This window comes from Puma concolor, chromosome D1 (genome assembly GCF_028749965.1).
Source record: "Puma concolor isolate L17-30 chromosome D1, mPumCon1.1.hap2, whole genome shotgun sequence".
NCBI lineage: Eukaryota > Metazoa > Chordata > Mammalia > Carnivora > Felidae > Puma > Puma concolor.
The window spans coordinates 76,651,906-76,668,998 of NC_141676.1; the positions used below are offsets into that span (position 1 = coordinate 76,651,906).

General features: G+C 45.8%; 1 protein-coding gene across 1 annotated transcript; it reads right to left on the bottom strand.

The window, feature by feature from the left end:
• Positions 1-233: 233 nt before the first annotated feature.
• Positions 234-16,255, bottom strand: LOC147576820 (transmembrane 4 L6 family member 1-like). The gene is made up of 4 exons (XM_086676425.1): positions 16,217-16,255; positions 15,753-15,898; positions 13,697-13,860; positions 234-352 (listed from the first exon to the last, which is right to left on the bottom strand). The coding sequence occupies exons 1-4, from the start codon at positions 16,253-16,255 to the stop codon at positions 234-236; spliced, it is 468 nt and encodes a 155-aa protein (XP_086532551.1).
• Positions 16,256-17,093: the final 838 nt, after the last annotated feature.

Sequence of the window (17,093 nt, forward strand, 5' to 3'; positions counted from 1 at the left end):
ACAAAGTATGAATGGGGGAGGAGCCGAGAGAGAGGGAGACAGAATCTGAAGCAGGCTCCAGGCTCTGAGCTGTCAGCACAGAGCCCGATGCAGGGCTCCAACTCACGAACCGGTGAGATCATGACCTGAGCCAATGTCAAACGCTTAACTGACTGAGCCACCCAGGCATCCCCAGATTTGACTTTTAAAACCACAAATCAGGGAATTAAAAGCACACACAAAGAGCCTGAGAGTCACCCCAGCTTGCTGCCCAGAAGTGTCTTCCGGACTGTGGTGCAGGGGGCAGAATCCAAGCAGAACGTGGTGACCTTGCTGAGCTGAGGAGAATTCAAGTTTGGAGGGGCTAAGGCGGCTAAAATGGGCAAAAAAGAGGAATGAAAGGGGGAGGGGAGCCACACAGAGGAAGAAATCTTTTTAGGGGTTCCTTTGAGTCTATTCCTGAGTACCAAACTGTGCATGCATAGGGTAACCTCCAGGAGGCCAAGCAGAGAATGACTAGATCCTAGACATTGAAAAATTGCCAGCGCTTATACCTGGAAAGCTGGAAGATGTTTGTGTTCTAATCAGCTGAGAGGGTGGTACTATTCAATTCCTTGGGCATTTAGGAAAGACCTCAAAGGGTTAACGATGCATTTATTAGGCTAAACTAGCCCTAAAGTGAAGACTACTTTAGACCTACACTAATAAAACCTAAAAACAAGGCTCAGAAGGATCAAGTTGAACTCCAAGTAACTTGTCTACCCTACTGGAAAAAAATCCAACACTTTTTACAGAACCAGATTCAACACTCAATACTATAAAATTCATGATGTCTAGCTTCCCCACAAGAATGACTAGCCATTCCAAGACATCGGGAAATGTGACCAGAGCTGTTGCTGTTTTAGGGTCTTTGCATTTGATGCTCTCTCAGCCTAGAACTCTCTTTCCCAGATGTCTGCATAACACGTCAATTCATTTATGGGTCTGTTCAAATATTACCTCCTCAGAGAAAGCTTCCCTGATATGCAAAATTGTCTTCATGTGTTAATCTCAGTTCCCTCATCCTGTTTTTATTTATTTTTTATTCACAGCATTTGGTCATGAGATTATATATGTCTCTGGTACAGCTTTGCTTTGATATGTCTTATATAAAGTATATATTCAATGTACGCATTGAATAATTGAGTGAATTGATACAACTGAATGAATTGATATTGATATTGACATTGAATGAATCTATATGCAATGAATGGAATTCAATGTCAATGAATTGATATTAAAATTGAATGAATATGATAAAGTAGTTTAGTCCCTTTGGGTAAGGCTAAACATGGTTACTTAAATTTCCAATAAACGCTAACAGGATTTTTGTGTTTATAAAAGGTAGTCTGGCTTTACCTAGTTATCTCATCAAATGTTTCCCATGTTATGAAGTTAGTATTATTATATGTGTTTATATGTGCCACTGATTTCTTTGTTCAAAAAAACATATATGGAGCACCTACTGTATCTGTCTACATATGGCAAGCCAGGGTCAAGTCTACTACCTTGAAATCTCGCATTTGTGTAAGTAAATGGCTTGCATTAACTGTGGTGCAGCAAGATACTGTGAACCCAACATCCAGATGTTAGGACCAGTGACAGGATCTTACATGGCTCTTATCCTGGCCCTAAAATTGTACGAAAGGCAGCAAACCCTCACTTCCAGGCTTCCTTGACCCAGCAAATTCCTCCCTCCCTGCAGTCTGCTGACTCTCCTGGATTTTGGACACTCCCTGTGAGAATCAGGGAGTGTCACTGACCATTTGCATTATTATGTACCCTTGAGTGTGTGTGTGTGTGTGTGTGTGTGTGCGTGCACGTAGTGAATTTATCTCTTCTTACAGACTTCTACTTTCTGAGTTACTTCATTTAATAGCGTCTCCTTCTCAATCCTGCTTCCAATCAGTTACTGCGTTCTGTAACCCTAAGGTCTCCCGACTCTGTCCACTCCTCTTCAAGCCACTGCCACCGGCCTGGTTCGAGCTGTCGTCTTTTCCAGTCCGGGAAACTGCAACCTCTGACTTCTTTCACTCATCTCCTGCCTCTGGTCTTGTTCCGTACAATCATTTCTTAAAAACCGATCACTTCCCTCCTCCCTTCTTTCAACGATGGTCTCTTCAGAATAACGTCTGAAGTCCTTGATGTCACCGAGCAGATGATGGCATTGTGTTGTGTGTGTTCTCTGCATCGCCAGCTGGCCGAAGTGCTGGAAAAGCAGAGTAAAAGCAGCCCTCTTGAGTCAGAGTTGCCATTCTTTCTAGTCTTTGAACCTGGGATCGCTCTTGTGGTCTTGCTAAACTAAACCCCCGAGAGGGGAAGAATGCCAGGCAGACGATGACAGCACCAAGCAGTAAGTGCCATCATAAAAGCCAACACTGGGTATTCTGCAGGAAGCAAAGAAATAGATGCTTGACTATTCGTGGAATGGCAGGCGGGGGCGTTGAAGGAAATGACGTGTAAGTTGAATCTGAAGGAATGAATTGGAGTTTTGCAGGTGGTCAAGGTGAGAGAGGGCCTTCTAGGCTGGGCATACAGCTCTACCTACGCACAGCAGGGGTGCAGAGGTGTCAGATGATGAAGGGTTTGATACGTCGTGTGCATGAAATCGGGACATATCTTGCCAGAGGGATCACTGGGGGATTTTTGAATCAGATTTGTGTGTTGAAAGATGACTTTGGCAACCGAGCACGGGGTGGATTTAGGTGGGGATTGGAGGCAGGAAGCCAGTTAAGAGAGCACTGCGATGGCAATAGTCTAGGGGCAGAAATCACATCGCTAGCTAACATTGATTCGAAGCTTGCTATGTTCTCAGCACACAGTAGGTTCCCATTTTATCTCGTTTTATCCTAACAACCTTCCTATGAAGTAGAGAAAGAGACAGTGGTCTCAGAGCTCAAGTCCTACAACACAGGAGATGGACTCTTAGGATATTAAGTAATTAAGGGATCGGTTTTCATCTCTCTTCCAGAACAGTCCAACCCAGAGTGCTTGATTTGGCTTGTGGGAGTGTCAGCAGAGGCCAACCCACCCTCCCCTGGGCACGGAGGCCATGAGTCAGGCCATGTGGGCTGATGGCTGGGCCGGTTTTGTGTTTCCTCTGAGTTTTGCTTGCTCTGTTTCTACTTTGTCACACAATGCCACTGGATTTGAATTATGAGAGTTTCTGTGTCAGGCTGGTGCCAGCAAGTTGCATGACAAATGCACTCTCAAAATGGGAAGGAATGTTCCCTGTGGGCTAAGCGTAGGGTACATGTGATTCATCAGAAGGGCCAGAAAAGGATGGCATTTAAGATTTATCGCCAGCCTCTGTAAGGCAAAGCATATGTCTGTTTTCTGTGAAGAATTAAAAGAGAAGGAAATGGATTCCCAACACCCGCAGCTCACCAACGAGGTAGACTTTAAGACCAAAATGACAAAAATTGTTGAAGTTTGCATTTCCCAGATCCTTTCAACCTAATAGAAATGTGAGTTAATTTTAGGCTTTAAAACCAGGCACACTCACCATCTATTAGTGATGACTGTATCATCACGCGTCTTTTTGCCAAAATAAACCTGTTTGTGCTCCGTTGGCAGTTGGCTGAAGCAGAAGTAAGTCAAGCAGGAAGCGTGCTCCTTGAGAAGCTCTGCAGGTGTCTGAGAAAAGGCCAGCAGCTCTGGCGTCCGCATGACCTGATTGGGTTGCAAGTCTTTTCTTTTGGGATGACATTCCCCAGGGGACTTGAACCTGCTAGACCGTCTGTGTCTTGCAGCCTAAGTCCTCTGCCTCAACCCACGTTAAAGAAACAAAAATCTCTAAAAATTTAAACAAAAATGAGGTAACTTCTTAAAATTTCAAAACAGTTTCGTTGGCAGCATTTTCAATGTGTTTAAATCTGTAGCTCTCAAAGAATCACTGCTTCGCTTCTGGTAGGTCTCTGACCAGAGCCTCCTGACCACTGAGTATAAATACCAGTGTTCCTTTGCCCTGTGCGCACCATTACCCCCCAGCCCAGTTGCCCAGGTTATTTTTCTCCTTGACACTTAGTGCCTGATAAATACATTGTTTTTCATCGATTTCTCCTTTCTTACAAAGTTCCGTGAGGGCAGGGACTTTATTTTATTCACTGATCTATCCTCAGTATCTAGAATCGTTCTTGGCACATAGTAGGTGTTCCACAGATATTTATGGAATGACGGAATAAATGACTCCCAGCTGATTTCTCGTTCCATTAGTCTATTGCATATTTGGAGTCTACACTGAGCTCCAGGCTTCGGATGTACTCAGAAGCTTTCCATTTCCTCCACCCCTTTTCCTGTATTTTTCTGGTTGCTACACATTTGCCAGCTACAGCACTCCTTACATGTGCCAGAGTTTTCTTTGATTTTTGGGAATCATTTCTTTATATGTGTATTTATTTTTGAGAGAAAGAGAGTGAGTGGGGGAGGGGTCTAGAGAGGGGGGAACCGAGGAGCTGAAGCAGGCTCTGTGCTGACAGTAGCCAGCCCGATGAGGGGCCCAGACTCATGAACAGCGAGATCAGGACCTGATTAGATGCTCAACCTACTGAGCCACCCAGAATGTCAAAGGCCTCAGCCATTAGAACGAACAACGTGATCCTCTCCTTATCATTTGTAACCTCCTTTTTTTTTTTTTTTTTAAATCTCTACCTTTGTTTTCATTGAAGGATGCTTCTTTCCTTAATAATCTTAGAGAAGACTTCAAACTCTTGAGGCAAGGGAAACAAAAGCAAAAATAAACTATTGGGACTTCATCACGATAGAAACTTCTGCACAACAAAGGAAATAATCAACAGAACTAAAGGCAACCTACTGAATGGGAGAGGATATTTGCAAATGACATATCTAATAAAAGGTTAGTAGCCAAAATGTATAAAGAACTTATACATTTTTTTGGTAACATTTATTTATTATTGAGAGACAGAGAGAGACAGAGCATGAGCAGGGGAGGGGCAAAGAGAGAGGGAGACACAGAATCCGAAGCAGGCTCCAGGCTCCAAGCTGTCAGCACAGAGCCCGACGTGGGGCTCAAACCCCCAATCCGCGAGATCATGACCTGAGCCAAAGTCGGACAATTAGCCGATGGAGCCACCCAGGCGCCCCTATAAAGAACTTATAAAACTCAGCACCCAAAACCAAATAATCCAGTTAAGAAATGGGCAGATGAAATGAATAGGCATTTTTCCAAAGAAGACATCCAGATGGCCAACAGGCACATGAAAAGATGCTCAACATCATTCATCATCGGGGAAATGCAAATCAAAACCATAATGAGATGTCACCTCACACTTCAGAATGGCTAAAATCAACAACACAAGAAACAAGTGTTGGTGAGGATGTGGAGAAAGGGGAACCCTCTTGCACTGTTGGTGGGAATGCAAACTGGTGCAGCCACTCTGGAAAACAGTGTGGAGGTTCCTCAAACTGTGACCCAGCAGTCAGTTTGTGTTCACACAAAAAATCAAAAACACTAATTCAAAGGGATACATCAACCCTGATGTTTATAGCAGCACTATCTACCACAGCCAAGATATGGAAGCAGCTCAAGTGAAAATCAACTGATGAATGGATAAAGAAGAGGTGATTGGACACGGGGGTGGCTCAGTTGGTTAAGTGTCTGACTTCAGCTCAGGTCATGATCTCATGGTTCGTGGGTTCGAGCCCCAAGTTGGGCTCTGTGCTGCCGGCTCAGAGCCTGGCGTCTGCTTTAGATCCTGTGTCTCTCTCTGCCCCTTCCCCTGCTCACGCTCTGCTTCTGTCTCTCTCTCTCTAAAAAATAAATAAAACATTAAAAATTTTTACAGAAAAAATAAGAGGTAATACACACACATATTCAGCCGTAAAGATGAATGAAATCTTGTCATTTACAATAGCAGGGATGGAGCTAGAGAAAATAATGGTAAGTGAAATAAGTCAATCAGAGAAAGACAAATACTATATGATCTCACTCATACGTGGAATTTAAGAATACAAATGAGCAAAGAGGAAAAAAGGCAAACCAAGGAACAGACTCTTTCTAATTTTTTAACGTTTATTTTTGAGAGAGAGAGAGAGAGAGTGCACACGCGAACAAGGGAGGGGCACGGAGAGGGAGGGACAGAGGATCTGAAGCGGGCTCTCTCGCTGATAGCAGATAGCCCCATGTGGGGGCTCAAAGTCATGAACCGCAAGATCGTGACCTGAGCTGAAGTCAGACGCTGAACTGACTGAGCCACCCAGGTGCCCCAAGAAACAGACTCTTCATTATAGAGAACAAACTGATGGTTACCAGAGGAGAGGTTAGGTAGGGGATGGATGAAATGGGGATGGGGATTAAGGAGGGCACTTGTCCTCATGAGCACAAGGTGATGTATGGAAGTGTCGAATCATTATACTGTACACCTGAGACTAATGTAACGCTGTATGTTAACTAATATGTTAACTAATTGGAACTAAATTAACTAATTGGAACTATGTTAACTAATTGGAACTAAAATAAAAACTTAAAAAGACGAAAAAATTAAAAAAAAAAAAAACATCTGAGACTTGCAGTGTGCCCCAAGAATATGTTAGAGGGCAAAATGACTGTTAATACCATGAGATGGTCAAGGGCACTTTGGCTCCGGAGTTCAGCTTTCTTTTGTTTTGTTTTAAGTAGGCTTCATACCCAGCACGGAGCCCAGCGCGGGGCTTGAACCCACGACCCTGAGATCAAGACCTGAGCTGAGCTAAGAGTTGGACGCTCAACCAACTGAGCCGCCCAGAAGCCCCCAGCCTTGTTTTTGTGAGAAGGTCTGTACATCACAAGTTCACAGAGAGCTGAGCTACTTTACCCCCAGGTGTGCATAGTGTGAAGCCTCTGTCCCTGTCACTGGGCCTCCTTGGCGTGCTTCTCGGAGGCCCTGAGAAGTCCTGCTTCCTCCCTATGCTCCCACTGTGCCCTTGGCCTGGGATGGCCTCTCCTTTCCGTTTGTCCGACTCAAGCTCCTCTCCTCCCGGGAGCCTCCCTTACGGCTCCAGCCCACAACACAGAGCCCTCTGCCCCTTTCCTCTGAACTGGCCTTATCTCTTCAATGACGCTATGAACAGTGAGATTCCATGGAAGGAACCTTTGGAGTTGGAGTCAAAAGTTCAGCTTCGGGCCTCATATCTGCTTCGTCTTGGGCAGCCACCTCTGAACCTGTTTCTTCCCTAGTAAAATGGTGATCACTATTGTCCCTGGACGATGTGACGCAACTGTTTTCGGGTCAGATATGCTCACATAGGAAAAGGGCTTTGCAAACGATCCAGCCTTTGCAAGCATCCCAGACATTATCGTCATAGAATTTTTGTGTGTTATGCTATAAGGGAAAAAAAAATCTATTATTTTCCTTTATACTACATCCAATACTCTGACTACTTCTGTATTCTAGTAACGATTGTGTGGTAGTTTTTCCCACATCGGGCAATTCTGCAACACCACATGGGTGTCCTACAATTTCACTCAAATCTGACACTATGACTTAGAGAAAGCCTAAGGTCCCACAGGTTAAGAACCCAGTCCCACAAGACTGTCCTTCCCTCCCTCTCCGACTTCAGATGCCAATTGCAAGCCCCAGTGTCCCCTGTGCATCTCAGGGATTGGCTACAAAACAGAGGTTGCCACAGCGCTTTCTCTGGTTTGATTAATTTGCTAAATTGGCCCACAGAACTCAGGAGCCCAGTTTACTTGCTAGATTACCTAATAGAGGATATAACACATCGACTGCCAGATGGAAGAGATTTACAGGGCCAGGGATGTGGGAAGGGGCGTTGAGCTTCCATGCCCTCTCTGGGTGTGCCACACCCAGGACCTTGATGTGTTTGTTCATCAATGCAAAAGCTCTCTCAGCCCTGTCTTTTTGGGCTTTTATGGAGGCTTCATACACAGGCGCAATTCATTCAATCATTGACCATTGGTGATTGAACTCAGTCTCCAAGCCCCTCTCCCCTCCCTGGAGGCAGGGGTTGGGATGGTGGGGCTGAAAGTTCCAACCCTCGGGGCGCCTGGGTGGCGCAGTCGGTTAAGCGTCCGACTTCAGCCAGGTCACGATCTCGCGGTCCATGAGTTTGAGCCCCGCATCAGGCTCTGGGCTGATGGCTCAGAGCCTGGAGCCTGTTTCCGATTCTGTGTCTCCCTCTCTCTCTGCTCCTCCCCCGTTCATGCTCTGTCTCTCTCTGTCCCAAAAATAAATAAACGTTGAAAAAAAAAAAATTTGAAAGTTCCAACCCTCTAATCCGGTGGTTGGTTTTCCTGGCACTTGGTGCCCATCCTTAGGGGCTTTCCAAAAGTCCTGTTATTGACATAAACTCAAGTGTGGTTTGAAAAGGGTTTGTCATGAATAACAAAAGACATCTCCGTTGCTGTTATCACTTCGGAAATTCCAAGGGGTTTGGGAGCTCTAAATGAAAACATACATACACACATACATACATAAACATTTTTTTTATTAGAGAGAGAGAGAGTGAGCAGGGGAGAGGGGCAGAGGGAGAGAGAAAGTATCTTTAGCAGGCTCCACATCAGTGCAGAGCCAGACCTCGGGCTTGATCCTGTGACCCTGGGGTTATGACCTGAGCCGAAACCAAGAGTTGGACGCTCAACCTACTGAGCCACCCAGGCCCCCCTGGAAATATAGATATTTTTATTACAAGTTGCAATAGCACAATGCCGCATCTAGAACAGCATGGCCCGTGGGGGATGGGCAGAGAGAGAGAGAGAGAGGAAGAGAGAATCCCAAGCAGTCTCCCCACAATCAGCACAGAGCCTGATGCAGGGGCTCAAACTCACGAACTGTGAGATCATGACCTGAGCCAAAATCAAGAGTCGGACGCTTAAGTGACTGAGCCACCAGGGCACTCTGGAAGCTGACTTTTAGAGTTGTGCATTCACTCAGTATAAACTGCTTAGTATAATTACATTTCCCCAACCCCTTTGCAGGTTTGGAACGTTCGTTTTTTTTTCTTTCACTTACTCATTCACTAAACACTTATTGTGAGTCTGTCACGTGCTGGGTACTGGGGAGATAGGAATAGGGATAGAGATATCCCTAGAAGAATAGGAATAGGGATAGAGATATCCCTAGAAGAATAGGAATAGGGATAGAGAGGAATAGGATAGAGAGGAATTAGGTCTATCCTGCATCAAGGCTGGGTGGAGGGATCTGGAGTGTGAACAAGTCAGGTGGGGCAATGGGGTTATGTCCAGGGAACAGAGGGGCCGCCTGCTCCAACCTGGGGGTTGTCTATTATTCTCAGAAGGTTGTTTGCATGCAGGGTAAAAGGGCATAGCAGGCTTGTGAGGCACGTGGAGGTAGGGCAAGAAAGTATTCAATGCAAAGGAATCTGTCCAACTGTGTTGTATTCCTGCACCCACATTCTCAGTCACGTCAGGGATGAACTGCTGGATTCTCAGGGGCCAGGGGGCATGGTCATTGTCTCTCTGACCTAAACTAATTTCTTTGGACCCCCTCTCAGCACATTGCCTTGGAGGAAAAGGCTGAATCAGGGAGCCTACTTAATGAGCCCTGTGTCTCTTGGCTGTGGCAATGATGCTCACACACAGGACGACCTAGTTGAGTCTGCCTCTAATTTATGGCTGATTTGGGTTTTCCAGACTGTCGCTTGGGTAGGCTGGGAAGCTCCAAGCCTCTTAGTCAAAGTCCGTGTTCCTCGTTTGCTTTTCTTTCTCGATAACTTAAAAAATCGAATACAGTTTTACATTTGAAATCCTGTATTATTTAAAGTAAGTCACAAAAATGAACACGGGGTGTGCTCATTTCTACTGGAGGCCCATTGTTTCTAGCTCTCTTAGGCACAGCCAGGAAATACATGTTTACGTAATAACCTGTACACCTACACACATCTGTATTTCTGTGCCTGTCCATCCGCATCTGTGTTAAGCCAGACATGAGTTTATACTGATGTCCTTGACTCTAATCCAGGACCACACGGGCCATTCTGGCCTCCCTTGCCACTTCTTCCTTTAACAGTGAGAAACCTGCCTCCCACCGCCCACCACCCAACCCCAGGATGCACGCGTAGCAGATTCATAATTGTTAATTCCTACCTCTCCGAGAAAGAACTTTAGAGTACAGTGTCCAAGTACGACCCCCTTGGTATTTAGCCTTGAGTCTCCATGCAGCACAACTTTTTCCAAATTTTCTCGAGCTACTTACGTTAGCTTTATTTATTGCCACCCACCCCCCTCTTCAACATGCACCCTACAGTGCATCTCCCTGGGCTAAAATTATTTCTGCCCATTTGACCTGGGAGAAATACTGCATATCGGTTTGCCCATAAGCCTTGACCCATGAAGTGTCTCTCAAGCCAGTGTTGGGACTGCAAGAACATTTCCCCAGACGCGACAGACCGATGAACCTGCTAGATGGTTTTTGTAAAACGGTAAACTCAATTTTTTTCCACACATATTTGTAATTATACAAGTTTTCCTTGCCGAGCCTGGAACACGTGAAAATTTTTATACCGTAGGCAAAGCGTAAAGACTAAAGTGGGACAAATTTCCAAACTCACCGTGGAGAGCTATTTTCTTATTTTCAATAACATGTGTATCGTGTTCTAAAAGCGCAGCTGTGTCCTGAAGGAGCAATGTTAAATGTCCAGAAAATGAGTCTGAGAAATGTCAGTCAACGGTGGTCTGGAAACACATTGGTTTCTCCTGAGACAGTAAGGAATTTTAAAAGCTGAGATGTGCTTGAAGACAGAGATTGAAGTGGAAATCATGGCCCAGCCATTTCTGCGGCTCCTCTGGGCCACTGTGCATTGAGATGTTCCCTCTGCTTAGACCCTTCCTTCCAGAACTGAGAGCCCTTCCAGTCCTCCTCTCCCCAGGCACCTTTGCTTTGGCACATTGTGGGAAGTCAGGAAATAATTGTGGAGTAGCTGAAGACGAGACGTAGGTCAGCCCTGAAAATCTACTTAATTTCAGAGTTATTGTCTATTTGGCAATAAACGCTTTTTTTTTTTTCTTTTTAGTGGATTAATCATGACAATTCTATTCTTGGCCCCACATTTAAAATGTCGGTGGTGCTCTTCCTGCCCTCCAAAGCCCTTTGCGGACCGCATTAGCAGAGCCCTGCTGCCTTTACGAGCTGGGCCCCGCCCCAGGGCGGCTCAGTGTCCCCTCCCCCCGTTTTATTGTCCAGAGAATGTTTGTACCTTGGTGTCTTTAACAGCGAGTACCTTTTACTCACCAAAGGAAGAACCACAAGAGGGATTTTTGCCAGAGGTAGAACACTTTTCTCCTCCCTTGCTCCCAATCCATCAATTTACACAGAGGGTGTCTCAACGAGAGAAAGCTCATAAAATTCTTTGCTTTGGCTTTTCTCTCCCTCCCAGGAGGTAGTACTTGGAGCGTATAGAGCCATTCTATCTGGTGACCAACTGTCGTAGAGACTTCCCCTCTCTAAGCCCAGCTTCCTTCTGGTGTGACAAGCTCAGGGTGCTGTCAGGGCTGAGGGAGCCATCTGGTGTTAGCGCAGTGCTGGGCTCCTCACAGGACACTTGGTACATCTGTCCTCTGGGGGTTGTAGGTGTGGATTTGTGTCAGTGCGCCAGCAAAGGGGACGCTGAAGAGGTTGCCGGTGTTAGTTGTGACAGCGGCAGGGCTTCCCTGTTCAGTTGAGCAGGTTGCTTCTGCGCAAGGCAGTGTGTCTGGGGGACGGGGGTGGGGGGGATGATCCGGCCTGCACCCCACTCACCTGCCCTCTGGCATGGGGCTGTGTACGAGTCTCCCCAAGCTGCTACCAAACTAACAAACTACCATGGTCTGGGGGGCTTAAAGCCATAGAAATTTATTGTCCCACGGTTCTGGAAGCTAGAAGTCTGAAATCAAGATGTCAGCTGGGTTCTGGAGGCTCAGAGTGGGGCTTCTGTTCCATGACTCCCTCCTGATGGCTGCCGGCCATCTTTGGCATTTGTTGGTCTTTGGCGTCCTCACTTCAATCTCTGCTTCCATCTTGACTCGGCCTTCTTCTATGTGTGCTTCTTCTCTTATAAGGCAGTGTTCATGTTGGATTTAGGGTTATGGTTCACCCTAGGGTCCACCCTAGCCCAGTATGACCGCTTCTTAACTGACTACATCTACAAAGACCCTATTTCCAAATAAGATCACATTCTGAGGTTTCTGTTAAACATGAATTTTCTTTGGGGGGGGGGGGCGATATTTAACCCATATAGGCTGCATCAACCTGGGCGAGAAGGTGCCGATTTAAATATGCCATTGCCAAGCTGTAGTCGCTGCCTTTTTTCTAATTTGTGCAAAGGTGCCATTTGAGCTAGCAGGGGTCGTGGGTATCTTCTGCAGAAGCGATCAACTGTGCAGGATCCATTAGTCTGCAAGCTAATAAAGCGGGGACCCTGTCTGATGCCTCTTTGGTAATTGCCGTAGCTTGTTTGGTAAGTTGAGTTCGCAAAGGTGTTTGTTGCAATGACAGTAAAAAAACCGGAAAAGAAAACTTTTGATTCCAGCTATTACAGCAAAACTTCTTTTCTCTTCTTTCTTTCTTTCTTTCTTTCTTTCTTTCTTTCTTTCTTTTCTTTTCTTTCTTTTTTAAACACAGGTGAGTAGTCCTTAACCTGGTTCATCCTATATTTTTCTACTTCTCTGGTGGTTTGGAAAAGTCTCTTGGATTCTCATGGGTTAAGTGAGGTAGGTTCTACCTCATCACTGAGTTATGCAGTGTTTCTCAAAGTCTGCTCCATAGGATATTAGCACCATAAACATTGTTCCAGGAGAAAAGGGCTTTGTGGTCAAAGAAGACTGGGCAGTTGTGGGCTTGCTACGCTCTTCCTGGAGATTAGCAATATATACTGACTTTGTAAAGGCTTTGATAAGTCCTGTAGTGAAGGAACCTATTAAACTCTGTTTAATCCAGGGTATCTCAAATTAATTTGACTCCGCACCCCTTATTTTGTGAATGAATAACACCTATTGCAATCCCTGGAACTAATGTCTAAGCAATAAACTCTGAGAACCACTGGAGGGTGGCCAAGAATATAAATGTTGAAATCAGGCTCAAATTCAAAACTTAGATACATTGACTTTGGACAAGTTACTGTACCTCTCTGAGCCTGAGTTTCCTTATCTTAAGATGGCATTGTTATGCCAGTTGTTTTATGGGATTAACTGAAATAATGCAGATAAAGTGCTTAACACAGAACCTGGGATATAGTAACAAATTAAACACCTACTATTATATTATCATTTATTATTACTCTATTATTGTACAGCCTTATGATATCTTATATCATTCTTAGAGATCATTTGGGGGAAATGACAATCTGGATTCTAACAAGATGAAGTTTTCAAAACTGTTGTCTTTTTAAAAAAATCGACCCTGGTAAGAAAGTTGGTTTTTTTTCCTCAGCTTCTCAGAACTCTGGGGATTGCCATTCACCAATTCCAGTCCTTCTGAACCTGGGGAAGCCGCCCTTGTGTGTCAATCAGTTGTGACTTATTAAGTCATGTTCACCCGGAAGAAAATTAAGCCCAAAGTGTCCAATGAAGTCCTGTATTTCAGAAGGCATTTCCTAGTTCTTGGCTTACCTCTGGGAATGTGGGGTTGGAGTAGGAGGGAGCCAGTGCGAACAGATCAGGGGAAAATGACTTGGAAATTCCTGGGTTCTAGAAGCACCCACCTCTGGCCTTTTCTGATGCATGTACCACAGAAGATGTCACAGAGTCCACTGGCAAGATGGCTAAGGCAAAGCACGGCTTCCACCGCACCGATGCCCAGAAGGTTGGAAAGCAAGACCACATTCCAGAGGACAATATGCTCAGGCTCCCGGCAGGTGGCCCAGGTGGGCTGGTTGAATAAGTAGTTGCCCCTGCAGGACAGAGGAGAACGTTGGCTGGCCTTGAGAGACAGTAAAGGGAGGGAGCTGTTACCTACAAGCATGTAGATGCACGAGTCTAATACAGGTGCTGCAAAGCTTACGTGCCTTCATTGTTCTCACCTTCGTAAAGACAGCAGAGTTATTATTATCCATTGGTCAGAGGGTTGGACACACCAACTTTCCCTCTAATAGCGCAACATCTCAGGAGGGCTTTTGTGGGTACAGACGTAGCCACACAAAAGAGCACGTGGAGGAGTGGGAAATTGTGTGATAACAAGATTTTAACTGGCGTATGGATCTCAGGGGCACTGAGGAGGGGTTAAGAGCTTGGGCTTCCAAGTCCCACAGACCTGGGTCCTGATTCCAGCCTCTTCACTAAGAAGTTCCAGATAGGTTTCCTAAATGTTTCTGTACATCAGATTCTTTATGTGGAAAATGGGGTTGATGATAACATCAATACCATAGCACGGTTGGGATGATGAGTCCAGGTGTTAGGACAGTGCTCTGTGTGTAGTAGGTGGTATATTCTAGTTACATCATAATCATTATCAGAGAAAGGGGAGATCCAAGGGGTCTAGAGTAACTGGAGGAGACCTCATCGGGAAAGCTGGAGTCACCTGGCCTTAAAGGAGCAGCAGTAGAGAGGAGAGCAGTGAACCGTAGGAAGAAATAGCTTGTAAGCAAAAATCATAAGAGAAATTTGGAATCAGAGTCCTAGTTGGACAAAGAGAATTGGAATATGTTTTTAAGCCATATTTCATGGGGCTGTGTATTATATCTCTGTCTCTCTCTCTGTCTCCCTTTACCCATATCCATGTCCATTTCCACGGAGTTCCCAACGAGATTGCAAGTTTCTTAAATATAAAAATGTCGTGGCCTCATCAGCACGTTTACATCTGACAAAGCCCCTTTGACAAATGTACGACAAAGGACTGAAGGGCAAAATGGAAGTGAGATACTTGTTGGAGGGAATAGGGTGCTCTAGGTGAAGACCAGTGGCCAGTTCAAGATCTACTGTCGAGGAAGGACTGACAGGGCTTGGTGGTGAACTGAATGGGGAAAGTAAGAAAGGAGAAGCATAAAGATGACTCCCAGGTTCCGGGTGCCATCTAATGCACTGTGATGACCGAGAAAGATCGGTGGGGGGAACATCAAGGGTTTTGGACATATTAACACTGAAATGCCATGAGACGTTCCAGAGGAAATTTCAAGAAGGTAATTAGACATTTGGGTTAAGAATTCAGAAGAAAGATCTAGGCTAGCGATAAACATATTGGGATTATTTACATGTATAGATGGATGGTTCTGAAAGCCATGGGGACAGATGAGATCTGCCAGGGAGACAGCAGGAAATGAGAAGAGAAGCAGGGTCTTTCTCAGTCATTGGTGCTAGGTTTCTGCATTCCTTTAGGAAAATAAATGTGCATCACAGGGCCCACCCATGTCAGGATATTTGTGCAGCCCTAAGTGCAGTAAGTGTCTCCCCAATTAGATTGTGAGCTCCTTGCAGGAGGCAAGTTGTCTTATTCTTCCCTTGCAGTCCTTTCTCTCACCATAGTGCCTAGGCAGTACTAGGAAGGTCCTCAGCACATACTCAATTGAGTTTAATAATTAGGGCTAATGAAGTCAGGCTATCGTGGGGACTACCGTAGGTGGATGGCTTAATCCATCAGCACATGAGGGCTTCTCGCCTTGGCCAACCACCTCCTAGCTGTTGTTGCTTTGGGAGCAGGTGTGGAGAGGGGAACACGACACTGGGTACGAATGGAGGTACCTGGCCGCATTGCTGGGGGGTCAATATCGAGCACACACACTCTTTGTGGTCATCAGCTGTATCATCTTTAGATGTTGGACACTGACCCAAGGCCATGAATGTTACTCACTCCAGGGTGTTATTCCTGAAAGGGTAGGTGTAGTTTCCACTGCCCGCGTCACAGAAGGGGCCGCTGAGCAGACCCAGTGAAGAAATGACCACACAGTACATCGCCCCCATAGTGCCCTGCATGGCCAGAAGCACAGGGAACAGCATCTGCAATGGAACAGAGCCCAAATTTCAGTGCCACCCATGAGTAGGTAGGGGGTAGTGTTTTCTAAAGATGCGTCCCCTGAGTTTCCCGGTAAATTGAACACGATCTGAATCTTTTCTTGTAAAGATGCCAGACCGGGTAACTTGTTTCTGTTTCGCTTACCAAATGTGCCAAAAAAAAAAAAAAAAAAGGAGTACTAGAGCTGAGAATCCCTCTGTCCCTTCACCTGCCTCAGATGCAATTCTAGAGAATGAAATCATTCGCTACAAAATTGAGCTATAATTGACTTATTCACCACTGAACTGCCAGTGCCTACCCACGGCCTGGCACACAGACAATCTCTCCTCGTCTGCACTCATGGTAGGCATCAGTAATGGATCTCAGCATCTTCCCCGCCAACCCTGGACAAGGCCTCGTAGTCCTTCACGGCACAAGTAGCCAATCGGCTGGTGTCGGCCCTCCAAAGGAGAGCTATTAGCCATTCCGGCGGTGGGTGTTCGGTAAGTATTTGTTGTATGATTGGATGAGTAAATGAATACGTGTTTTTCCAATGCCTGAGTCAGTGACCGACACAGGGCTTTACTGTGTACAAACTCCATGAATACATGTTGACTGGATGGGTGGGTGAGTGTGGCAGTGAGGCCAGTGTCAAGGAAAGGTGACCTTCTGGCATATTAGTGCATTAATGCATTGGGGCAAAGCTGAGGGATTTGTTTGCTTCAAGGCATGAGCTTTCATTCCTGACGTGTCCACGTTGTGTCTTTCGTATCACAGGGCCTGAGGGAGGGGGACAGCAGGGGCTGAGCAGAACGACTTGGGGAGCCCCTTGAAGATGGTCTGCAGACAACACAGAGCTAAGGATCTGTGGACGATCTAACTGGAGGCTGCAAGAGACATGAGAGGGGACTTTGGAGCAGGAAAGAGGAGTGACATGCTGTATGAACCAGAATTGTGAGGGCTGTGATTGAGGACATCGGGAAGCAGTTTTGCATGTGGGAGACAGTGTGATCCCAGGAGTCAGGTGACAGAGCCTGAGTCCCAACTCGGCCAGTCCTGTCTTCATTTGGAGTGACCCGAGAGCCAACTGTGTGTCAGGCACCTGGGGGCACACACGTGATAAGATCCAGGCCTGGTGCTAAAGAAAGAAACTTACACTCTCCTCGAGGTTGGATAAATAATCCCACACATTCTTTCCGG

Coding starts and splice junctions, on each gene's coding strand:
- LOC147576820 (XM_086676425.1), bottom strand. CDS start 16,255: ATGAGTGCAGACGAGGAGAGATTGTCTGTGTGCCAGGCC. Junction 13,861..15,752: donor TTCAGGAATAACACCCTGGA/GTGAGTAACATT, acceptor TCTGTCCTGCAG/GGGCAACTACTTATTCAACC. Junction 353..13,696: donor ACTCTGTGACATCTTCTGTG/GTACATGCATCA, acceptor TGCCCATTTTAG/CCGCCTTAGCCCCTCCAAAC.